Source organism: Pecten maximus, chromosome 3, assembly GCF_902652985.1.
Source record: "Pecten maximus chromosome 3, xPecMax1.1, whole genome shotgun sequence".
NCBI classification, from domain to species: Eukaryota; Metazoa; Mollusca; class Bivalvia; order Pectinida; family Pectinidae; genus Pecten; species Pecten maximus.
The window spans coordinates 49,395,233-49,422,769 of record NC_047017.1 but is presented as its reverse complement, the minus strand read 5'-3'; the positions used below and the strand labels follow the sequence as shown (position 1 = coordinate 49,422,769).

The 27,537-nt window shown below is 34.4% G+C and overlaps 2 protein-coding genes across 2 annotated transcripts in view; one reads left to right on the top strand and one right to left on the bottom strand.

Annotated features, from left to right (window-relative positions):
- The first annotated feature begins 6,443 nt into the window (after positions 1–6,443).
- On the top strand, positions 6,444–19,495 carry LOC117324435 (phospholipase B1, membrane-associated-like). The gene is made up of 13 exons (XM_033880289.1): positions 6,444–6,751; positions 7,633–7,739; positions 12,712–12,775; positions 13,321–13,379; positions 13,684–13,751; positions 14,297–14,340; positions 14,742–14,850; positions 14,990–15,122; positions 15,403–15,560; positions 15,945–16,122; positions 16,346–16,444; positions 17,632–17,697; positions 18,261–19,495. Exons 1-13 carry the CDS (start codon positions 6,706–6,708, stop codon positions 18,528–18,530), a joined length of 1,401 nt encoding a protein of 466 aa, XP_033736180.1. The 5' UTR covers positions 6,444–6,705; the 3' UTR covers positions 18,531–19,495.
- Positions 19,496–20,605: 1,110 nt separating this feature from the next.
- Positions 20,606–27,537, bottom strand: part of LOC117324434 (zinc finger CCCH domain-containing protein 14-like) — a 30,002-nt gene continuing 23,070 nt past the window's right edge. The window contains exons 10-16 of the mRNA XM_033880288.1: positions 25,359–25,728; positions 24,834–25,123; positions 24,422–24,551; positions 23,943–24,085; positions 23,552–23,685; positions 23,185–23,303; positions 20,606–22,664 (exon numbers count right to left, since the gene is read on the bottom strand). Of these exons, the coding sequence (XP_033736179.1) occupies positions 22,607–22,664; positions 23,185–23,303; positions 23,552–23,685; positions 23,943–24,085; positions 24,422–24,551; positions 24,834–25,123; positions 25,359–25,728 (1,244 nt within the window). The 3' untranslated portion in view covers positions 20,606–22,606. The remainder of the gene's footprint in view (positions 22,665–23,184; positions 23,304–23,551; positions 23,686–23,942; positions 24,086–24,421; positions 24,552–24,833; positions 25,124–25,358; positions 25,729–27,537) is intronic.

Below are 27,537 nucleotides of genomic sequence, written 5' to 3'. Positions count from 1 at the left end.
AAAATTAGTCATCCAAAATGCATAAAAAAAGGTTTAACACCTAAGGATATCCATAATGATATGGCAACACTAGGGAAAGATTCCCTTCATCTGCTACAGTGAAACGGTTGTTGGCAGAACTAAGCGTGGCCGAGGCCTGTCAATATTGCAACCCCAGAATGGTCAATCGAGTTCATGATATTATTATGACTGACAGACGAGTCACAGAAATATAGCTAGTAGATTTGGCATTTCACAGTAAAGAATACATTCCATGCTGACCGAGGATCTTGCAATGAGAAATTTCGGCCTGATGGGTACCAAGACTTATGACAAATGATCAGAAGCACACCGGGCGCACATTATCGCCTGCTAATATAAACCTTTTTGAGGAAGATCCTGCCAACTTTCTTCAGAGATTTGTCTCTGGATAAAACATGGGTCCATCTGCTCCAACAATGTTGGAGATTTTACACGGCGAGATACTTTTGACAGGCGCCGAGTAACGAGGTCGCAGTCGGCAAAATGCGGCCTCTAATGTTATAGGAGTAGGGTCCATCATTTTACCCCAGAGGCCAAACAACAATCGAAACAATGGAAGTAGACTTGCTCTCCCCGCCAAAGAAGGCAAAGACTGTTCCATCAGCTGAGAAGGCTTTGGCCTCGGTTTTCTAGGATGCAGATGGTATTCTGCTGATAGATTATCTCCAAAAGGGACGAACAATCAATGGCACATACTATGCTTCACTTCTGAGGCAGTTACGAGAAAATATTAAACGCGGAAAGCTCGCTTAAGGTGTGTTATTCCATCGGGACAATGTTCATGTTTACACGTCTGTCATTCACGATTGTGGCTTTAAATTGATTGAGCACGCCTTATTACCTGATTTCGCTCCATCACACTTTCATCTATTTCCAAACTTGAAAACAGCTATTTCAGGCACCCACTTTCAGTCCGATGATGACGTCATACATACAGTGGATGACTTTCTGAACAGCCAAAAAAGGAGTTCTATAAAAGTGGCATTGAGGCCCTTAAACACCGTTGGCAAAAGTGTATAGATACTGAAGCGGATTATGTTGAATATTAATGCAATATGTCCTGCAAAATTCAAATCCTTCAATCCGAGTCTCGCATGCAACACATCACTCGGCCCTCGTAGAATAAGGAGCGGTAACGGCAGCATTTAAAAAGATTCGCCGACATTTAAATCATTTTGTGACGATACCAACGCACGTAGTTGTCACTGAATTCAAAGATTTTTTTCAACAGTTTCCTCTGGCCAAATCTCCAGAAGGACTTGATGACGCCAGGCATTTACCAATCAATTGGTTCAGACCAAAGGATAATATTGGTTATATAAAGTGCGCCGATTCATTGTGATTGGCTAATCAAAAGTTTTTACACATCCCACATCCATTGATGAAAAAGCATGAATGATTGAGCATCATTTTTGTGCTAGGTTTGTTTTACAGTCGACAAATACCAAAAACACGCTCTTCAGTTGGGGTTAGGGTTATGTAATGACTCCTTTTTGGGTTTTTTCTACGCAATTGCAAAACATGTAAATTGTACGTCATTTATTGATACACAAGGAACAATTGTCAATATTGTTAAATTGCATAAATAGTAAAACTTGGTAACAGTACTAGTAAAACAACAAAATATTCATCTTGAAATTATCAATCCTATGGGCAAACATCTTGCTTTAACATCTCAACAAGAATTACGCCCGTTTGTTGCAATGTTTAAGGCGCACGTTTAACAAAAGTTACCAGCAGGCAATGCACTCTTTGACACAAGTTTATACAAATGAGTTTGGGGAGTATTTAATCCCACAATTCACTAAACATGACGAGAAGGTGTATGGACAGTTGGGAACAGGTATGCACGAATGGATTCGTGTAATCCTCAGTGTAATCTTTAACTGCTAGATACCCGTATACTATCTCAAGAATGTCTAGTGGCAGGGATAAACAACAACGACATTCAAGTTTCGTGTTTTCATGCACTCTATTTTGTTTTTCTTCGAATTCATATGGTATTCAAGCTGTTGTAGTGCCAACAAATCGGAAGATAATCGAATTAGAACAAGCTCTTGTAGTGTCGGTAATCAGTCATATAAAAAGTGACGAAACACTGCATAGATGTATGAAGACATTTGACACTGTCCCTCGTAGGCTTTTGACGAAATTGGATTTGTATAATCTGTCGCCATTATCAAATGATGGAGTAAACTGAAATTCTGACTCAAAATTGATCAAACGAAGGAAAAATATAACGCAATATAGATTCGCATGGAGACTACTTCAGTGGAGAAGAGTACCATCGAGGTCCCGGAAGAATGAGCGTCTTCATCGACTACACAAATCCGTGTTAATAAGTCACTTCCTCAAGATGAGAACCCAGGTGGTGACGGCGGAACCACTAGACACATCAGCAAGTACTGGGTACATCTGACTTCATAAAGGAATGCAATAGACCAATGAGGTAGGGGAAGCAGGGAATAAAGGAATGCAATAGACCAATGAGGTAGGGGAAGCAGGGAATAAAGGAATGCAATAGACCAATGAGGTAGGGGAAGCAGGGAATAAAGGAATGCAATAGACCAATGAGGTAGGGGAAGCAGGGAATAAAGGAATGCAATAGACCAATGAGGTAGGGGAAGCAGGGAATAAAGGAATGCAATAGACCAATGAGGTAGAGGAAGCAGGGATGAGTTAGGAAAGAAAAATAACAATGGAAGAATTGAAATCATACAGCTTGCTTAAGTAAAGGTTGATGCTGAAAGGGTCATCTATAGAGGAGAGTAATGTTCAATTTCGAACATGAATAGATATAGATCTGCAAATTTGCACAAAGATAGTCGTGTAATATACAAAAATGTTAGTTTGCGACACATAATCAAGGCTGAAAATAGCCATGCTTATGCTCACCTGTAGCACACGATATAGGAACAATCGTTTTGTATGTATTGACCTTCAAATGAAATGGCAGTCGTGAATTAATGTACAATTATCGACATGTTTTCAAGTGAATGCGGTGTTTTATCAACTCGTGAAAGTGATATTTTCGGGGGTTGATATTGATTAATCACCGTATTCACATGAAGACAGGTTGATATGTGCTCTATAATAAGACAATACATAAATTGTCATGTGAAAAATATTTTCACATAACAATGATTCTTATTACCTGTTATAGGTTGGGTAGATAATAGTGATCGACTGGAAAAGTTCAAAATGGCAATAGATAAGATCAAATCAGCAATGAATTCAAACTTAATTGCTTATTAATGTAAAAACATTTACAAATTGAGTCTACTAAACTTTCTACAGGAGCACATATATGTAAGCATACATTTTTAATGTCGCAGATTGTAGAACATTCCCTTATTAATACATTTGGGTACGAACTCGAGTTGTTGGATTGTTTTATCACACCATGTAGCGCGGATTCGGGGTTGATATAAAACTATTATAAAAAAAATATTATACACAAATAAGGCATAAAGGGAGGCATTTAAATCGATAAAAATGCTACTAAATAATACTTTTAAGACATCTGATCATAGTAAAAATGACATGTTTAAGACAAATTGTTAAACTTGTGAGTTTGGGTCCTTTTTCAGAAATATGTATCTTGTACCACAAAATCGGCGATTAAACATTTTTTTCTAAAACAGTCTTCTTGCCATGTATAGTATCTTTTGATAATTGTAATATCGCCATAGTAGGAATGTATTGGCTTGTATCACAGTTCTTACTAGATTAGCTGTTTAGATACCAGGTCCCACAAGGTAATATCAGTTTAAGGACTTTGCACGGTTCGAATAAGCTCTTCAATATAACCAGTCTCGCATGAAAAAAAATCCCATGGGTATGCAGCGATATTTTTGGTGATCAACAAATTAAGGTGTCGACAAGAAACTAAACCATTCGGTTTCATCGATTGTGTACTTCCTCTGATCCTAATTGGTACATCGGTGGCTGTCTGGATCAGGGTACCAGGCTAACACGGAGGAGTTCAAAAGACAAAGTGAATCGAATTTAGGAAATAAAGATAATTAGTCCTATATTAAATTGGACAAAAACTATCTACAGAATTATTAGAAAAGGAAAGCCATATTAACAATAGTGTATAAATACAAGGTGTCGTAGAACTTGTGCAACTTAACTCGGAATGAAATGGAAGACCGATCGAGAAAAGGAGAATTAAAGCTTCTGACGTTACAACCAGTACAACAAACTACGAACCAAGACAATAGCAATTGATTATATTTACACACTACATATAAATCTTTCACTGGACTTGGTGTGATGGATGTGACTTTTATAATTATTTCAGACATAAAATTAATTATCATACAAGAATATTTTTAAAACGTTAACATTCAAGTCTTTGTAACCAATCAAATAAGATTATTCTATTCTTAATCAAACATAAATTTTACATTCAAGGAAGAGCTTATCAGTACTCTCCCAACGATTTCCACAGCTGCAATTTGGACCGTTACTATTAACTCGAAATAAATCTCTACATAGATGTCTTCATTAACTTGGATGTGTAAAATATTACTCGTTCTGTCTCCAAAATATATTTATTCCGAGAATCGTGTGCCGGGCTTCTTTTAAAGTTGATGATAAAGGTGAAGATCTAACCGGTTCAGTAAAAGAAGGATATACAGTGGGATTCAGTGTGTCTCATTAACTACACCTTGAGTTACATTTGACAACGCACCTGTGTGGAATGAACCCTGTTCTCTCTTTCCTGAGCACAATTCTGGTGTTTTTGCAGGAGTCCCATTTCAGTCTAGAATACCAACACATTTACAAAACCACAATTATAACTCAAAGTCGATTAAACAAAGAATTTAAACAAAACTACAGATTTGCACGGAGACTCCTGAAAAAGTACCAGGATGATTAGACCAGCTGATCCGGAAGAGCAAGCGTCCTCTACTTCATAACGACACCAGCTAAACTCTAGGTAAAATCCGGACATAGTCACAATTGTAAATCGCTTTAGGCATACCAACAAGTATCAATAACGTCTTAGTTAAAATGGCATGAGGAAATAGAATATTTCTGAATGATATGATGTCGACCATTAGACTTTCCAATGGTCAACAAGTTACAACTCCGAAATTTGGTACATGGATTTGTATCAAAAGCCATCTGGGGCCAAATTAAGGGCCTATACAAATGACTACTTATCCTAAATTGATCCTAAACTCCAATACACTTTGAACATTGGTAAAAGACCATTTGCGTTTATCCCGTGGAAAACTAGGTCAACTCCCAATCGATAGTTATATAATAATTCATGTCTGCAAAGTTAATTACTACTGAGAACTGGCAAATAATAATCTATACAAACCTCGTGTTGTAGAGACACTTTAAACAATGCATAACAATGGTATCTACAGCTGATATACATTTGTAAACAATCGCCAATGTATCAGAATTTTCAACTTTTCAGGATAAAGTATAAGCTATGACAACGTCCCCTATTTCTAATTGTAACGCGACAAGATTGAGTCTGGCAGATTAACGAGGAACTCATAGGTAATGTAGTCTGATAGGCGAGTCATTATCAGTTCTTAGGTTTCGGATGAATTCAGATCACGAGTGTTTGTAAGGGACAAAACTATATGACCTAGATTCGTGACATAGATTTGGATTGTGTGTGTACTGTACCCCGGTACATGAAAACCCACTGATTTATAACTAAGTCATCTTGGCCGAGGCAGATTTAAAGCTATTTTCCAGTACAGGAACAGAATATAAGTTCCTCTACACTGTAACCTATAACTGTTCTACAATTTCTGTTTAAAAGTTCATCCTACACATCCAAACTCATGACAAGTACGGTTTTGTGTATTGTCTAGTCAAATAGCCAGTACCGGAGATCGTGGTGTCAAAGTCATTCTATGAGAAACGCACTCGAACTTTTGATCCGCTACGGGATTATTTACATGTATTTTGGCTGAAAATTTCTAGAATATATAGCATTATTCCACCCATTTTCTTAAAAACTCTGAAATTCTTCCACAACACGAAAATAATATCCCCAGAATTGATATAGAACTTCAAGAACGTAGGTGTATACGGTGTATGTCAAGCCCAAATTTATATAAACAGAAATACTTTGAAGCCTTTAGTAAATGTTTACATTGTGTAGAGAAATGACCTACTTATTCGACACTCACATAATACACAACTATAAAAGTAATTTATAAATTAACCCTCGAATATGTTTCAAAACATGATAAATTCCAATACGAATAATTGATCATATACTATTTATATAATATATATATATAGATAAACAAGCGTATTGCATTCTATTGTTTGGAACTCACATGACATAACTTATTGTCGTCATGTGATCTGCAATACACTTATTATCGTCATGTGATCTGTAATACACATGGGTAAGTGTGTACAGAACTTGCTGCTGCGAACGTTTGACTGTACATTGTAGTCGGTAAATGGATCACCCTGAACTCTGAGCATGCTAGATGATAATAGAATAATCAGTGACAGTATTTGATAACTGTTTATCTGGTGTTATGATATCATATTCTATGTATGTGTGTTTGATATCTACACGAGATATATGGGGACAGGGTGTATACCGGGTTGTATACCTGTACAGAAATCCGTCGTCACTAGTGTAGTCAGTGATAACTTGATGTCGAGCAGTTGAAGTGAGTTTAAAATATGAGGTACTCAGTCCTGCTGGTGTGCGTCTTCACAGTTTATGTGGGTAGGTATGATATATTGGTGTTGTAGTGTGTTTATTCGTTGTCCAAGTACATAGTGGTAAACTTAAACATCCTTAGGTAGATTATCCAGATCAATAGACAAGTCCCCTTAGACCTACTGTTAAGTGAGAGTTTTGTCGAGTAAAACGAGATAATGTATCAGGAAATATCTAAATACTAAATGTATCAATGACATTAAATTGTATCAAACGACTCGTGGACTTTTACGCTCAGTTTACTTCAGATGTAGACTACCAAATTCATTGGAGGAATGCATAATAATCAATTTAACCAAACAATAAGGAACTTCGAAAATAGATTGGAATTCGACTGTTTCAGTGAGTTATAAATCAATGTTTGCCCACAAGAGGTTGGATGTCGTTTCCCACACTTTTCATTTATTTATTTATTTTAGAACTACGCAGCAGTCATGCTTCTTTCCTCAATTGCTACTCGACAGTTTTTCGGGTGCCTTCTGTTTGGTCACTTGACTTTAACTATGTTACAAATACCGAAAAAAGGTTTAAATTTATAACAAAATAAGGACATATTATCATAATAGTGAGCAACATTTTACTTTCTTCTATATTTCAGTGACGTTATTGTAATGAATCGGTGATATCGCAAATTCATAGAGTCAACTAATAATCCCATTCTAATAAAGATATCGCCTCATTACTCAATCAGGTAGTAATACCGATCATATATATTGAATATATCTCGTATAGCATGTACGATATCTTCAAATGTATAAAAATATGATATACAATGTACTAACATATATGATGTAAAGCAAATATCCAAGTTTAAACCTCTCCATTTCTCCCTCCTTGGTTGATTGTGTTTAATTTCATGTTACCGAAAATCATTAAATTTATTTTAGGTGCTGACTATTCACAATACAGAGACTTTATCCTGAAGCAGAGAAATAACCAGACTTTCCTCCGAGAGTACGATGCCCACGCAAAGTCCTGGGCCAGGGGACAGTCGGTAAGGTTGGGTGATTCTGTGTCGCCTGGAATAATTGCTGGTTGCCTATGATCACTTAGATCTCAAAGTCCATGCAGGGGGCCCTTACTGAAAGTGTTTTATTAGGATCGCTTTTCAAGTTTAAAGGTTTTCAAGCAGGACAACTGTAAATCCAGGTACATGTAACAGTTTTTGCACAATAATTTCAGTTTCCTTGCACCGGTCGACCTCGGCGTCGATCTATATGGTGTCATTTTATAGTAAATACTTGCTTGGAAATACTTTCTTTTCTATAAGTCAAAAGTTAATATAAGTACTTTTGATATAAAACACAATAACCGTTGTTTGAAATGTCTATCAGATTTGGACTTAGTAAATAAATCATGGGTTCTTTGAGAGGTTCTTAAAAAGAAGAAAGTTAATTTTTTTTTTTTTTTGTTTGTTAAGGATACAGATATTTTATCCCCCCAGCATTATCAATATATTAAGATATAATATATTATAGCTATGCCGTTGTTATATATATATATCATTATATAGGGATTGCCAGGGTTGGGGAGCCCTGGGTTCAACCCCCTGAACAATGTTGACAGGACACTGTGTTTGCTTATGATTCATAAGCATTCGGTAACGACTTCGTTAGATTACATGTAACTAATTACATGTCTCTGTTTATAAACTGTATTACTAAGGATTTGTCCCCGTCTCTGTTAGTGTATTTTATAACTAAGGATTTACATGTCCCTGTTAGTGTATTTTATAACTAGGGATTTGTCCCCGTCTCTGTTAGTGTATTTTATAACTAAGGATTTACATGTCTCTGTTAGTGTATTTTATAACAAATAATTTGCATGTCCCTGTTAGTGTATTTTATAACTAATGATTTACATGTCCCTGTTAGTGTATTTTATAACTAAGGATTTACATGTCTCTGTTAGTGTATTTTATAACTAAGGATTTACATGTCTCTGTTAGTGTATTTTATAACTAGGGATTTGTCCCTGTCTCTGTTAGTGTATTTTATAACTAAGGATTTACATATCTCGGTTTATAAACTTTATTACTAAGGATTTGTCCCCGTCTCTGTTAGTGTATTTTATAACTAATGATTTACATGTCTCTGTTAGTGTATTTTATAACTAGGGATTTGTCCCCGTCTCTGTCAGTGTATTTTATAACTAAGGATTTACATGTCTCTGTTAGTGTATTTTTTAACAAATAATGTACATGTCCCTGTTAGTGTATTTTATAACTAATGATTTACAGGTCCCTGTTAGTGTATTTTATAACTAATGATTTACATGTCTCGGTTTATAAACTTTATTACTAAGGATTTGTCCCCGTCTCTGTTAGTGTATTTTATAACTAATGATTTACATGTCTCTGTTAGTGTATTTTATAAACTAATGATTTACATGTCTCTGTTAGTGTATTTTATAACTAAGGATTTACATGTCTCTGTCTGTGTATTTTATAACTAATGATTTACATGTCTCTGTTTGTAAACTTTATTACTAAGGATTTGTCCCCGTCTCTGTTAGTGTATTTTATAACTAATGATTTACATTTCTCTGTCAGTGTATTTAATAACTAATGATTTACATGTCTCTGTTAGTGTATTTTATAACTAAGGATTTGTCCCCGTCTCTGTTAGTGTATTTTATAACTAGGGATTTGTCCCCGTCTCTGTTAGTGTATTTTATAACTAGGGATTTGTCCCCGTCTCTGTTAGTGTATTTTATAACTAAGGATTTGTCCCCGTCTCTGTTAGTGTATTTTATAACTAAGGATTTGTCCCCGTCTCTGTTAGTGTATTTTATAACTAGGGATTTGTCCCCGTCTCTGTTAGTGTATTTTATAACTAATGATTTACATGTCTCTGTTTGTAAACTTTACTACTAAGGATTTGTCCCCGTCTCTGTTAGTGTATTTTATAACTAATGATTTACATTTCTCTGTTAGTGTATTTAATAACTAATGATTTACATTTCTCTGTCAGTGTATTTAATAACTAATGATTTACATGTCTCTGTTTAAAAACTTTATTACTAAGGATTTGTCCCCGTCTCTGTTAGTGTATTTTATAACTAATGATTTACATTTCTCTGTCAGTGTATTTAATAACTAATGATTTACATGTCTCTGTTAGTGTATTTTATAACTAATGATTTACATTTCTCTGTTAGTGTATTTTATAACTAATGATTTACATGTCTCTGTTAGTGTATTTTATAACTAATGATTTACATTTCTCTGTCAGTGTATTTAATAACTAAGGATTTACATGTATCTGTCAGTGTATTTTATAACTAATGATTTACATGTCTCTGTTAGTGTATTTTATAACTAATGATTTACATTTCTCTGTTAGTGTATTTTATAACTAAGGATTTACATTTCTCTGTCAGTGTATTTAATAACTAATGATTTACATGTCTCTGTTTAAAAACTTTATTACTAAGGATTTGTCCCCGTCTCTGTTAGTGTATTTTATAACTAATGATTTACATGTCTCTGTTAGTGTATTTTATAACTAATGATTTACATGTCTCTGTTAGTGTATTTTATAACTAATGATTTACATTTCTCTGTCAGTGTATTTAATAACTAATGATTTACATGTCTCTGTTTAAAAACTTTATTACTAAGGATTTGTCCCCGTCTCTGTTAGTGTATTTTATAACTAATGATTTACATTTCTCTGTTAGTGTATTTAATAACTAATGATTTACATTTCTCTGTTTAAAAACTTTATTACTAAGGATTTGTCCCCGTCTCTGTTAGTGTATTTTATAACAAATAATGTACATGTCCCTGTTAGTGTATTTTATAACTAATGATTTACATTTCTCTGTCAGTGTATTTAATAACTAAGGATTTACATGTCTCTGTTAGTGTATTTTATAACTAAGGATTTACATGTCTCTGTTAGTGTATTTTATAACTAAGGATTTACATGTCTCTGTTAGTGTATTTTATAACTAAGGATTTACATGTCTCTGTCAGTGTATTTAATAACTAATGATTTACATGTCTCTGTTTAAAAACTTTATTACTAAGGATTTGTCCCCGTCTCTGTTAGTGTATTTTATAACAAATAATGTACATGTCCCTGTTAGTGTATTTTATAACTAATGATTTACATTTCTCTGTCAGTGTATTTAATAACTAATGATTTACATGTCTCTGTTTAAAAACTTTATTACTAAGGATTTGTCCCCGTCTCTGTTAGTGTATTTTATAACAAATAATGTACATGTCCCTGTTAGTGTATTTTATAACTAATTATTTACATGTCTCTGTTAGTGTATTTTATAACTAAGGATTTACATGTCTCTGTTAGTGTATTTTATAACTAATGATTTACATGTCTCTGTTAGTGTATTTTATAACTAAGGATTTACATGTCTCTGTTAGTGTATTTTATAACTAATGATTTACATGTCTCTGTCAGTGTATTTAATAACTAAGGATTTACATATCTCGGTTTATAAACTTTTTTACTAAGGATTTGTCCCCGTCTCTGTTAGTGTATTTTATAACTAAGGCTTTACATGTCTCTGTTAGTGTATTTTATAACTAAGGATTTACATGTCTCTGTCTGTGTATTTTATAACTAATGATTTACATGTCTCTGTCTGTGTATTTTATAACTAAGGATTTACATGTCTCGGTTTATAAACTTTGTTACTAAGGATTTGTCCCCGTCTCTGTTATTGTATTTTATATCTAATGATTAACATGTCTCTGTCAGTGTATTTTATAACTAAGGATTTACATTTCTCTGTTAGTGTATTTTATAACTAATGATTTACATGTCTCTGTTAGTGTATTTTATAACTAATGATTTACATGTCTCTGTCAGTGTATTTTATAACTAATGATTTACATGTCTCTGTCTGTGTATTTTATAACTAAGGATTTACATGTCTCGGTTTATAAACTTTGTTACTAAGGATTTGTCCCCGTCTCTGTTATTGTATTTTATATCTAATGATTTACATGTCTCTGTTAGTGTATTTTATAACTAATGATTTACATGTCTCTGTTAGTGTATTTTATAACTAATGATTTACATGTCTCTGTCAGTGTATTTTATAACTAATGATTTACATGTCTCTGTCAGTGTATTTTATAACTAAGGATTTACATTTCTCTGTCAGTGTATTTTATAACTAAGGATTTACATTTCTCTGTCAGTGTATTTTATATCTAATGATTTACATGTATCTGTCAGTGTATTTTATAACTAATGATTTACATGTCTCTGTTAGTGTATTTTATAACTAATGATTTACATGTCTCTGTTAGTGTATTTTATAACTAATGATTTACATTTCTCTGTTAGTGTATTTTATAACTAATGCTTTACATTTCTCTGTCAGTGTATTTCATAACTAATGATTTACATGTCTCTGTTTAAAAACTTTATTACTAAGGATTTGTCCCCGTCTCTGTTAGTGTATTTTATAACTAATGATTTACATGTCTCGGTTAGTGTATTTTATAACTAAGGATTTGTCCCCGTCTCTGTTAGTGTATTTTATAACTAGGGATTTGTCCCCGTCTCTGTTAGTGTATTTTATAACTAATGATTTACATGTCTCTGTTTGTAAACTTTACTACTAAGGATTTGTCCCCGTCTCTGTTAGTGTATTTTATAACTAATGATTTACATGTCTCTGTTAGTGTATTTTATAACTAGGGATTTGTCCCCGTCTCTGTTAGTGTATTTTATAACTAAGGATTTACATGTCTCTGTTAGTGTATTTAATAACTAATGATTTACATGTCTCTGTTTATAAACTTTATTACTAAGGATTTGTCCCCGTCTCTGTGAGTGTATTTTATAAATAACGATTTACATGTCTCTGTTTGTGTATTTTATAACTAAGGCTTTACATGTTTCTGTTTATAAACTTTATTACTAAGGATTGATCCCTGTCTCGGTTAGTGCATTATATATATATATGTATCATATCTGCATTGTTAGGTGCTAGCTGACAAACACGTGTTTCCGTGTGAGGCACTCGAACCAATACCCCCAGCTACATCAGGTGAGTCGTCACATGCCTAAAGAACATTAATGCATGCCTTTTTTATTTAAATGTTCGAATAAAGGTTATGTCACCAAAATGAAACTTAATGGGAAATATGTATTTTTTCCAAATAATAAAAATTATCATCTTTTAATTAATACGACAGTTTTACTCTCAATGGAAACCAAAGTGCTTCAGGTATTAAATCATGAAAATTCTCAATTCGACCCGAAGTGTCACTATAATTACCGCAAAGGCAGACGTTATTTGTGTACAAAACGTCATTTATCTGTGCATTTTGGCGTTACTTTCATTACTGGTAGGCACAAAAAACTCATATAATCTTCAATCGGGCATAGATTTTATTAATAGAAATTTTGCACGTTTCTGATGTCCGAATGAAGGAATGTGCCTTTAATGATTCAATCTTTCACAATATCAAATGATGCACCACTTAGTCATTGCGATGAAAATCTCGAACGTGTGTTTAACATTGTTGTATCTGTTATTTTTATATTAACTTTTATGATCGTTTCTCGTTTTACAATGATTTTTACTTGCAGTGAATAATTTGACACCAGCTGATATCAAGGTGGTGGCTGCTCTCGGGGACTCAATTACTGTAAGTGTGAAAGTCATAACCTGACATGTAGGGTCTCATTATTAAACCACTGTGCTTTTCTTTTTTATGTATAAATATATATATATATATAACTAATTACGAACCCTAACCCTTCGCGTAAGAGGTTTAAGCTGAATACATGAACATCACTACTGCTGCACTACTACAATAATACAGGGTGTCAGTTGGGTTTCACATGATTTTTATCGTTCGCACATAATGGATTTTCGAAATCGCAAAAAAAAGAAAAGAAAAAAATGAAATACTACATACGTGTATCATATTTAAAGTGCGATTATTGCAGGCTGGAACAGGGATAAACGCCGTCACACCTATAGGTTTGCTGACACAGTGGCGAGGGCTGTCATGGAGGTAAGAGACAGAACCCATCAGTCCTATAAGCTAATTATCTAAAGTATAGCTATATCGGTTGGCATTATGGTAACACAACATGACGTTATTGATGTGTTACTTATTAACAACTCCATTTCAACTTTATGGGACTATCATCTTAGATTTCAACCTCGGGAAATGTAGAATTCGGCCTATGAATAATAGTAATATATATCCATAATTAAGCGATACACGCGCCTTTACGTTTTATATCTTTTTTTTCCTCATAGTAATTCTAACCATATAATCCCTTTAAGGATACGGTGTAAGTATCACGGCCAGTCTTCAGAGTGATATTTAGTTGTCGGTCAATTGGTCACTTCCAATATTATCTAGTTTAATCCTTAAATATATTTAATGACAAAACAGCGCATTTAAATTAATGTGTGTGGCGGTTTATATTGTTTTAGGTTCATTCTTATTTATTTACTTATTTTTGTTATTCCTTCCGTTTAATACTGAGTAAACTGCTGTAATTAACGTGTAGGAAGTCATAACTACTCGCTATTTGTACCTTGTTTCAGTGTTGGCGGCGAAAAAAACTTCGAAGAGGAGATTACAATCCCGAGTGAGTTTTCATTTTACTTTCGAGTTAGAAAGTTTAGCTATAGAACGTTAGGAAATTCAGCATACACGATTATATCAAGAGTTTAATATAAACCAAGGATGGTATTTCTAACACATGACTATATTTTGCTGTTTGTTTTAGGGAGTTGTCTCTGTTCATATTTTAAAAGTTTTCGAAAGAACATTTAATATGTCGCTTGATACTGAAACAAAATACATGTATAATAAAAAAAAACCTACAACTACAACTAAGAAATTATGATAATAATAAAATAAATAACAAATATTTACATTTGTACAACGAAAAGCATGTTTTTTTTTATATTTACATTGTTGTATTTTCATACCTTCCTAAATAAAACCCAGATCATAATAGATTTGTGTAATTTTATTGTTATACAGACATCATTAAGAAGTATAACCCGGATGTGAAGGGATTCTCTGTGGGAAAAGGAGGCGTCAATAGCAGAAATGCCAAGCTCAATGTGGCTGATCCGGGTGCAGTATCCGAGTACGATTAATATACATGTAGTATTTGTTAACGATAAACTGACCTGTGATGTGTTCAAAAACACCTATGGTAGGCCTTTAATAAAATTAAGATGATGATTGAAAACATTAATGAATTCATGTATTTTTTATTTTCTAAGCGAGATGAGAGGGGAAGCTGAAGACCTGGTTGAGCGTATAAGAAATGAGCCTGATATAGATATGGAAAACGACTGGAAACTTGTAACTTTGTTTATTGGTGGGAATGATCTGTGTAGCTATTGCGAAGACAAGGTGTGTATGATTTTTTCCCTTATATATCTAACGTTTTAAGAGGTTGGAACACTAGTACATATTATAATCTTAATACCTTTGCAATGAGATTCATACTTACACACCTATTGACAATATAAATGCTACACCGAACTCTTTCTTCTTTCTTATTACATGTTACTTGAACAATTGACTATCACAATGTTTAGTGTGGGGACTAAACACGGGCATCGGCTTGCCCTTCCATCACTTGTAATATGACTTTTGACTAATAGTGATTATGTTCATACATATTCTAAAGACCAAATATGCCCCTGTGCGATACGTGGACAACATCAAGCAGGCCCTAGACGTTCTATACGAACACGTACCAAAGACATTTGTCAACGTCGTCCCTGTCCTTAACATCGCTGTTGTCAAGGAACTTAACCAGAACCTTGTCTGCGACACACTCCACTTGTAAGTAAAATTGCCTACTATATTTGCTACTAAAATCTCGGATACAGGAAACACATGTGTTTCTTCAATATAGTTTGAAGGTTTATTAAAGTTCATCGTCAAATCATATCCATGTCATCTTTGTTCGGGGGCCAATTGGACGAGGTAAATTCAGACGTACATCAACATGCCAAAACAAGTCCATTGGCACATAATAACAAATGCTGTATACCTGGCAATTGCATGTTGCATGAAAGATTGAACGAGGTTGATACATAAGATGGCGATAAAAGGCACGATTTAATCATCAATTTTACTAAAATGAGATAAGTCTGTAGAACTTTCTTATTTGAATCGTGAGAGTAAAAACTATAAACCTATCCTAGTAGTGTTGTAATTGGCCAGGTTCCTGTGTCAATGCGCAGCCTATCCGGCTAACAGCGAGGAGGAAAACGAGATGAAGGAAGCAGTGGAATCTTACCAACAGCAACTCACCGATCTCGTCGTATCCGGTCAGTTTGAGAGGGATGACTTCGCGGTCATCATACAGCCTTTCTTCACAAAGACCGAGCTTCCACAGAGGGTAGGTTACACGACAATTAAACGGCTAAAATGACTTTGCTAGTTGCTATTAAATGGTTAGTGTCACTTTGGAATTGGTGGGGGTAAACAATTGAACTGATTGCTTATGAAATCACATTTATATATTATATAATTTCCCAACAATTTAGTAATATTACCAGGAAATGACTTGACGGAGAAAATACACGTGAAAAAAATGTAAGGAAAATACGTTTGGTTTACAGGATGGGGGCGGCCCCGACTTGTCGTACTTCGCTCCTGACTGTTTCCATCTTAGCCGGAGAGGCCACCAAGCTGCTGCTACAGCCCTATGGAACAACATGGTATGTAAACGCCACAGGATCATCATTTGGAGAAAACATCCATGCCAGTATGGTGTTTTTCTCCTTATCAATTAACGCAAATGATTTTTTTATACTGTCGTTAATAATGACCAATTCTCAAATTAGAATAGAAACTCTGGCTATCAATATTAACCGCCGTGTATATCACTATCTCCTAAAACAGATGTCATATTAGGGATATGGGACCAATCGATTACTTTCAGAATATCAACATACTTGTAGTAAAATATTACATGTATAAGCAGTATGTTTAAGTTAAACTACATTAATGAATTCGTGTATTTTTTATTTTCTAAGCGAGATGAGAGGGGAAGCTGAAGACCTGGTTGTATTATACTTACGTATTAACTAATTAGAATATTTTCCATTCATATTTTGAAACATAACATTGTCTATGTAATGCATGTGATATGATGTATTTACTTTAATATAAACATATACAGACGTTTAAAAACATTAATTAATCGTCAACAAATATGGGGAACTGATTTAAAACTTTGAAAAAAAGAAGGAAAAATCCGTATTAGCGGGCGACCAGTGATAAAAACAGCAGAGAATATCGAAGTAATGACGAAACCATAATTCTGACTCAAATCGATAAAATCAGGACCAAAACTAGAGAAACCGACATAATGACGAAACCAAAATTTTAAAAGAAGGTTGATAGAACTAGGGGGGGGGGGGGGGGGGGGGGGGGGGAATGAACAAAATTGTGTAGATTTGTACGGAGTCCATTGAACCTTTGAAAATAGAAAATATGCAAGGAGACCAGATGTTCCAGAAGAGTAAGCTCTTCTACTTCCGTCCAAAAACATCATTTCATTTCTATATCTAAAAGATGGAGGGTTCACGCATATAGCAGTTATTTTCAAACACTCCAACAGAATATTTTAACAACCCATTGAAGCTGAAATACTGATAACTGTTGAGTTTGACTAACGGTTCGAAACAACGCTATGATAGTCGTGATATTGTTTACAAAGTTTCACCCTGTTTAACTACTTTCTGGTTATTTAAAGTGAATTGATGGACACGAGTTAAGATCAACTGAAAATGCATCAGTGATCTTTCTTTTGGTCGAACACAAACATGTATCCATGTGCTACTAATTATATCCGTAGACACAGAAAAAATAAAACATACAAATCTGTTTTTTACATGTAAAGCTTGAGAATGTGGGTGAAAAACGGGATTTCTGGAAACCGGGTGAGGAAATAAACTGCCCTACCAAGGTAAGTATCCATAAAATTACATATTCTGTCACTGTCGCTTTTTCTTCCATCACTACCATCACTAGCAAGTCCTAGAAGGCCGAAACAGTTGTATAACGTAGTTTTATATCATTCGGCATTAAATGTAATATTTATTAAATTCAAACGGTTGGTGGGGTGGCAGTGTAGTAACAAACTTGTCATTCAGTAAGGCCGATGTTCGATTAACCAATCGGACGTGAAAAAGTATGGGAACACCTGCCCGACCATTTGGGGTTTCCCCGGGTACCCCGGTTGCCTCTCTTCGCGCGCTTCCATCCGGGCCAACTAAGAGTGATTAATGTAAATTTGTATAACTTGTTTGGTAGTTATAATAGATAAACAGTTTACATATTATTACTTTAAATTCATACTTAAATGTATGACATACTTATAAGACGTTTGTACCACATTCTGGTATAGGACACAGCATTCAGCTGTGGACAATGAGGAATGCTTGAAAGATGTATCGATAAATATAATCATGGAAAGAAAATGGTTTCATAGGAAAAGCAGAGATATAATTAAACGTTGTCTTTTCACAGGAAAACAGATATTTTCCGACATATCAGAATAGCATTTCTGGAAAGAAAAGTTTTGGACAGACATACCAGCAAGATCAGAGCAACAATAAGCAGCCTGGCGCATATTCCGGAGGTTCCATCTCTACAAATGGCCTGATAATCGGTGCTTGCATGTCAGTTGTTATCGGTCTAATCGTTTTGGGTGCAGTACTGTACAAGCGAATGTCCAAGACCTCCGAAAAGCATCACCTCATAGGATCAGACATAAATATGTCATACACTAAAATATAAAGTCGGTTTTACGTTATTCGTAAAACTAAATTTATTTATTTGCCAAATGAAGCTCATCTACGTGTTAATCATATTGGAAGCAGTACTTTAAAATGTTACTTAAAACGGCGGCCTACTTATAGGTTAAACATTTATATCATAGTTCAACTACCGCCTTTTCCAAACTTCATCAGGATCAAGTATCTGTTGAAGATAGTCCTACAGATGTAGGCTATGCCTTTCTGTTAAAGTGAAGCATTAATCTAAAGGGTGTGTGTGTACCACGAAGTGAATCTATCACAATGACAGAATTATCAATGCCATCTTTGAATATAATCTGTTTTGGACTTTTTAGATTTACTGCTCGAAAGATTTAACGAAATTATCTGAATTATGCAAATCGGGGATATCGTTAATCTATTAAAATACATTTATCATTATGCATTAAGTCATGACGTATATTGATGATATATATTCTAATCAGATGGGGGTTTATGCCAATGAAATTCTGCATCACTTTTTCTTACCTTATCGTGATCGAATCACAAATGGTTTGAAGTATCATGACGAAGTTATATTTTCATATGATTTACAAAAATTATAAGATGTGTCAAAACATGTATCTGTCCCTGTTTATTAGTTGATGTTTTGGCAATACATTTTATCAAGTAATTTTGGAAATAAATCTAATTATTTTTGTATGTAGACTACAAGAATGAAGCAACCATAGGTTTTAAACTCCGATTAGTCGTTTTCTAGGTAAACAACTTATTAACAGCCAAGACGACCGATCATGATTTTAAAGTTTATGGTCAGTATTAGCAGACTGGGATATAGCAATAGAGCCTTACATTTTGAGGTTTTACATTATATTGTGGTGCATACCTTGATATTCTATACAAATCAACATTTTTGTGTTTTAAACAAATGATCCACAACTGTGATATTAATATTTTATTTTATCAATAAAAACGTTTACCATATGACTTGCGTGTTTTGCCATTTAATAAAACCATTTCGTGATTTTTCTTTAATACACACGTGAAATGTAACCTATCTGTGGTGTGATTGGTTGATTCCTTGTGAACTGTATTCCTACGCTTTGGACCGACCTACTTTTTCAATACGAAACGTATACACTTAACCAGCAGACCCAAAGTGAATGACCAAAACATTCCTTCGAGTGTCAATAATTACAACCATGTATACGACGCACAGCACTAAACCAATCTCCAGTATCCTTTCTAACACGAATGTAACACACAAACAACAATCAGATGACACTTTCGTCGACGCAAAAGTATTAATTAAACAGTGGTAACAAAAAGCCGTGACAGTAAAGGACTGTTGAAAATTATTTTTCGCACCAAGTGTCAACCTGTGGCGTCACAATATAAACAGTCGCCAAAGTTCTATAAAATTGACAGTATTGATTATTTCTTTGCGCTAAAGTCCACTAATTCTTTACAAACGATTCATACTCAAAATAAACATGATGGGAACGCACCTCGTATTAAAATAATCTTTCAAGAAGGTTGTTATTTGTTTGTACTATCTTTGACATATGACCTACTTTCGTTTTTTAGTGATCCGGTCCCAAACGGCGTTGATCAGCTGACAGATTCGCTTGTTGAACACTCAAAACAGGAATAAAAGTAAATACGAGTTTTATGATAAAAAAATCTCTCGTTCGTTTCCCTTCATATTACATTGGTGATATTCAAAACTTGATCATGATCATAATATAAAGGAAAATTCATAGCAGATCCTCTTATTTATTTGCCACCATTTTTTCTATTAAAACAAGTACATATTTGTATATTTGTCAGTTTCCCATTAGAGGCGAGAATGTAAAAAAAAAAAACATGAAAATGTAAGCCACCTTATATCCGAAAGTAAAAGGTATAACGGACAAGCATTTTAATACTTTGCACGAGAACTAGTGTGAATGTGTGATATTTAATAGTGTACCATTTGCACATAAAATGTTGCGGTCTTCAATGATACTATTGTGGATGCTAATAGTTTAATATAAGAACACATGTGTTTAGGGTAAACTGTAAAAACTGCAAAATCACAACTCGTAAAACTTTTCACTTTTAAAATCACATATTCTTATTTTTTTCAGGTATAAACTGTCTTTTCCTAAAACATATAAACTAAAGTGATCTCCGTATCGACGAAAAAATACAATAGCTTTTCACATTCACTGTTGCAACATTACAGACACAACGAGATGACAGAACGATGGGAAATACCTTTTAAAACTTATTAAACAGTTTACAGTTTGTATTTCAATGCAGAATTAAATCAGTCTCACGATTCTTGCATACTGAACTCGCATACATAAATAACTGAACGAATGTCTTAACAAGAAATCCCAGAGGGACATTGGCTCACACCATAGAATGATCTATGTCAGTCCATCCGATCTTTTGTCTACTTTCCTCTTTTCCTCTAAATCGCTAAATTATTTGATAACAGATGGAACCAACATATGCAGTCAAATAAAGATAAAAAAAAAAAGAACTTTCAGAAAGGAATCAACAACAAATATTAGTTGTCAAAATCCCAGATGGCTGCTTGTCGCCCATTTTGTTTTACCGATCAGACTTGAATTGGCACAACTAGGAACCAGGAACCTGCATGTGAAGTTTGGGGAATATCCCTCCAGTACTTTTAAAGAAATAGCGATAACAATGATTATTCACGGACGGACGACAGGCGTAAGCAATTTGAATAGCCAACCATCAACCGACAGCGGGCTAAAATAAAATGATACATTATTAGACTTACCAGTATATTCTTTAAAAAAAAATCATAAAATGCATTGACATTATGGAAATCACATTTAAGACTTTTCCAAACACAAAACACATTTTCAACGGATTTTGCCCTGAATGCAAATTATGACATAATCATGAGTTATGTGATTCCGTGTGGTAGATAGATATTGACCACACTGAAAACTGTTATGGAATCCAGCATACCTGGGATCTCCTAACTCTTGATCCGGGTATATAAAGCGATTCATATTTGTCACAGTAAAACAGACCTGATGAATCATGCATCTGAAACAATTCATCCCAGACTTGTAAAACAATAAAATACCACAATGTAATCAAACTCAAATTGCATCTTTTAAGCAAAATATGAGCGAAGAAAAAGATATTGAAATGGATACACCAGCAAAGTACAAAACACTAACCATCTTTCGCATCAACGACTCTTGACATGACAAGCCAAGTCAGGTAAACAAAAATGTTACAATGTTTATACACAGCTTATATATAACTTTGTTTAACCGGTATTCTTTTTCGTGAATACAATCCAGAACATGGTCGCTGAATCGAAAATTAGATCTATATGGATAAACGTTGTGTGATATCCATTCCTATAGAAAAATAGGCTTTCTGGTTCTACCAGTAGAAAAACAAAAGTAGCATATGCGATAACTGGACTAGGGTATTTGTAAAGCAGGTAACTGTACATTTACATGGTACCATTTTAATGAAGTTATCAAAGAGTGAGGAAAACATTAAGCAACCTACAATGCTGATGTGACGAGCTATTCTGCAAACAAAGACTCCACAATGTAATGATTATTCGAGGTTATATCCTCATGATAAACATCCCTATGGTTGTGATACTTTTGGTCGTCATGGTGAGTTACCTTTTTTTACAAGGAAGATAAAAAGATATTTCACAAAATACAGGAATATATACCGCACGACCAATATCCATATGTCAGTATCACAGTTTATCTGAAGAAAACAATTTAGTCGAGATATAACGAAATGCCTTCAAAAGTTCGAAGCTCAGCTAAACATGATACTTTTTCATCACAAAAAATAGTAGAATGGGCATCACAACAATTGTGCTCAATCTTTTGTGACAAAATACTACTGTAGTAATTACACAATCATATTGTTCTCCACACGAACACAGCCACATACAGTCACCGTCTACAGTTCAAAATGATGAAGCAATGCCTGGAAATTCCACCCACAGCTGCCTCCATACGAGTTTGAACATGAAATTCTTCAATATATTCCTTCCTTTCCATTGTAAAATAAAACAAATCTCCACGGCAATGGCTATGTTATCTTTGAGGACATGTGTTTGTCTACGGCTGATGACTCGAATTTTCTTTCACTGTAATATCAAATCGCAGTTTAAGCTTTAAAAGCAGTTTTCTTTGAAATAGAAATATAGATTTTAATATGACAGAACAGTTTCTGACTAAACAGTAGCTTTAATAGTTTCACAGTTTTGAATTAAGGTCTGATATGAATTGGAATAAAAAACGACCGATAAATGTCAGTAAGAATTTCAATTAGATCCTTCTGTCGACATCTTAATATAAGTTCTGCAGAAATAGCGATATCAAATATTCCAAGATTGTGCTTAGTAATACTGAATGTGACAGAGGTCTAACTTTCAGTTAAAGTCATCATGCAAAACTCCGCAATGAAAAGTGCAAGAGAAGCGAGATTTCAATGTATTCAAGATTGAGGCGACTTTAAATGTGTACTTTAAATGTGTACTTTTAATGAGTCACACCCTTAGGCCAGGTAACAAAAAACATATTTTGAAGGTGTTCTGTTGACTAGAAAAGATGACAAATTATTAATTTAGAACTAAATTAAAATTTCGTTTGGGTTTTGGACCCTACCTTATACGGTCGTCCGATGTCTTACTTGCGGTCCACTTAAGTTTGTCTTTGGTGGGAAGTGCAGGATGATAGAAAACACACTGACTCTTCTTCATACAGGACATGCCAAACCTGCATGGCTAAAAACAAGAAAAGTAACTTATAGTTACGTATACCCTGAAGGAAATTGCATTTCTAAATAATGGTCATATCATTGAGTGATAGTATTGTTTTTGCCCATTACACTATTAAAATACAACAAGTTTGAAATGGAAGCAATCAAACTTCATAGTATTCTTGCACATATAGAAAATCAATTTTAATGACTGATAGATTATATTTTAAATAAATATCGATGTCAACGATTTATCAACAAGGCTATACTCACTGTAGGATGAGGAAATGGACAGGACATGTTTTTACAGTTTGGATAGAATTTACAGGTGACTGAAGAAGGTGTAGATGGCATGTATGCTGGGCGGATTGGAGCAGGTCCTGGTGCAGGGATAGCTACTGGCACAACTACAACAGAACATATAAAGGCAATCTACAGACAATCGAGTAAAATTAACATGTGACAAGTTTGAGAAGAAAGAAAACTAATTCCTAGAGCTGCAATAGGTTCACATTCAAGTTATCCTAAGGACAACAGTTAATTGTTACTGTTTTTAATCACAATTTGTAATTCACTAGCGCTAATTTACCATCAATATCATCGTCATGTGTATGTATATATCACTCTTAAAGTTATTATTTAAACAAATATATTTTATACTTACTTTTTTGTATAACAGTTGTGGCTACCGTGCCTCGTTTACTTGCGTGGGTATAAGGACAATCTTTACGTGTACATTTCGCATCAAACTTACAGTTGGGATGAATAAACAAACACCTGTCACCAAATTTACACTGAGGAAACATTCTGCAAATGAAATTAAACAAAGTTTAATATATCTAAAATAAAATAAATCATACACTATAACTCCAACATGTTAAGAAACATATTTTGCAAATACAAACTAATTTATACATGATCATAAAAGCTAATTTGGTTGTAAAAATGAGAAATTCTAAACGTTCATTCAGAACATATTAATCATATGGTGATAGGCAAGCCATAAGATGAAATATCCGGGAAAATCAAAATGGGAAGAGGAAAGAATGTAGCAGGAATGACTGGGCGAACATTACACATGGCTGGTAGAAATGGACAAGTCTAGTATGTAATAAGAAATATTAAGTGAACATAAATACTTACTTGCAAGGGACAGTAGGGTGATGGTAAGTGCAGGAATTCCCGTTTACACACGCTGGCCAAAATCTGCACCTCTCAGTCATTTTCGCTTTCTTCAGAGGACTATCGTCATCAACTTCCATCTCTTCTTCATCTGTTTCAAGTAATAATTCATGGAATATTATTATGCAATTTCTTTCTGATTAAAAATAACACTTTCAGGATTTATTACAAAATTTGTAAACCATCATATCCCCGTTAGTGGTATGTGTTGCGCACTAACGGTACCTATTATCACACGATTACGCACATGGACCGATATCGTGATCGGCTAGCCGGACCACATGTCATCTTCGAAGACACGAGCAAGTAAAGAAGGAACCATTCCATACATCGCCGTTTCGTTCGGTTATCGGTTTTCAGAGGTAGTACTCACCATCTGTATCCCGGAGGTTAATAGAGATTGGCCCTATAGCTGGAACAATATTATCTGGCTTCTTCATCTCCACAAGATTCACCTTCGGGAGCGTGATTGGCTTTTGTTTGTAGTAGCTTGAGAAAGTGGGTGTCACCTGCTGTACCATGTCTATAGACTGTTGTGCAATGTTTTGTATAACCATTTCAGTATCCTCGTCAGACTTGCCCATTGCAATCTCGTACTTATCATGGTCTACACCATCCAGTGTCACTATAAATTTTGTATTGCTAGATGATTCCACTTCGGTTCTGTAAGAAAAGACGAAAACCACAAGAAAATTATGTTCTTTTCATGTCTGTTTAATTTTTACATCTAATCATAAGAGTTTGTCATACCAGTAACATTACATATGTATTTCTTTAATATTAAATATTGTATTCGGAAGTGCCGATCTTGTGCGTTCCAAACGGAATAGTTTTTCTTTGAATAATACAATTTGCAACAACATTTATTTGAGATCCTGAAATAGCGTAACTGACAAACCTCTGTTGTATAAATCTTCGTTTATCCAATTGGCTTCTCTCAACAGGCTCTGCTGAATACGCCACTTCCTCGACTACAAGGTCAAGATCGTCAATGTCTTCTTCAGGGACCTGCTGAATATCATCAGTAGCTGTAATGTTATCACTTCCTTCTATATTCTCCTCTACACTCACATCTGAATTACTCTCCAACTCCTCCACTTCCTCCTCTGAAACCATGCCGCCCTTTCCTATAGTATCCGTCAAATATATTTCCTCATCCGAGTTAACTGATGTTTCTTCCTTTTCCTCGCTATCTTCTCCGGCCTTGTCCTGTATAGGAACACACTGCACACGCCGACTGTCCATTACTGGGGGAACTCGTGCCACCTCTGAAAAAAAAAACCCGTTACAATTACCTAGAAGTGCAATATTTTTCACCTCAATTACTCTTACGATAATAATTCCTTGAATGTACAATTAATTGTTTCCATTCCAACATCAGGCAAGACATTGTAATAAATATATGGAGCTCATCATGTCAAGATATCGATTGACCTCTATCTTCATATTTGTTCAGGTCCGTTTTTATTTCCTTATTTTCCTGTCCGAGTATCCACATTTTGGCCCCATAGCATCACTGACAAATCCTAGAATGACAGTACTGCACAGTGCAATGTGATATTTATTTCAGCTAAAACGCATCTATTACTAAATGAAAATTCAAAGGTGTGTTTTGTACAATCCCTCCTACAATCGCAATGTTTGTAAATACTGTAAAACAATGAGCTACCCCAGTGCAAAGCCTACCCGGTAATAATCATTCAATATTTTAAATGTTTAAAATATATGTGTTCCTTTTCCATCACCTGATGATAAATTGCGAACTTCACCAGGCGATGACACAGGCTTTATATCGCACCAGCTACCAGGCAAGAAGGCAATATGTGACAACCACCTGAGTTTTGTGCTTTAGTATTTGCAACTATTCATCCAGGATAAAACGATAGTGTGTACATGCTTCATATCAGCTAACAAAATATTTCTATACTCAGTATATACCATTCATTCAGTGGTATTTTTGTCTTTTCTGGTTTTTTAGTTATCTTATAATTATACGGTCAACATTTACCTGACGTTGTTACAGGGCTTATAGTTTATAGTCGACATGATTACCATCTGAATTTTGCACTGTTATTCGTCTTTATTCTTATCTTAATACGTGTGTTCCTTTTACATCATCTGATGAATTATTACATCCAAATTTCATCAGACGGTGACACAGGGTTAATATCGCACCAGCTACCAGGCAAGTAGGCAATATGCGACAACCACCTGAGTTTTGTGCCTTTTCCTTTCATTAATAATTTCCTTCTACATTGTAGAACCGAATTTTGTGCTTTTTGAGTTCACTTGTTAATTCAATTCTTTTATACTCACATGTAATTTTCTTCTATTTCTCCTTCCTTACAGAAACTTTCCAAAAGAAGGAACATGAACGTATTCAAGTTATATAACATTTCATTTCTGATATTTTTTCTCTTCCTTTTTCATTCATTTTTTTCTAATATAACAAACGAAGTTTGGATGTTCCTTTTCCATCACCTGATGATTAATTACAACAAATTTCATCAGGCGATGACACAGGGTTAATATCGCACCAGCTACCAGGCAAGTAGGCAATATGCGACAAACACCTGAGTTTTGTGCTTTTTTTCTTTTCATTAATAATTTCCTTCTACATTGTACAACCGAATTTTGTGCTGTTCAAGTGCACTTGTCAATTCAATTCTTTTATACTCACAAGTAATTTCCTTCTATTTCTCCTACCTAACAGAAACTTAACCCAAAGTAGGAACAACATGTACTTATTCAATTTGTGTAATATTTCATTTCTTACTTTTTTCTCCTTTTTCATTCATTTTTTTTCTAATATAACAAACGAAGTTTGCATGTTCCTTTTCCATCGCATGATGATTAATTACAACAAATTTCATCAGGCGATGACACAGGGTTTATATCGCACCAGCTACCAGGCAAGAAGACAATATGTGACAACCACCTGAGTTTTGTGCTTTAGTATTTGCAACTATTCATCCAGGATAAAACGATAGTGTGTACATGCTTCATATCAGCTAACACAATATTTCTCTACTCAGTATATACCATTCATTCCAGTGATATTTTGTCTTTTCGTTTTG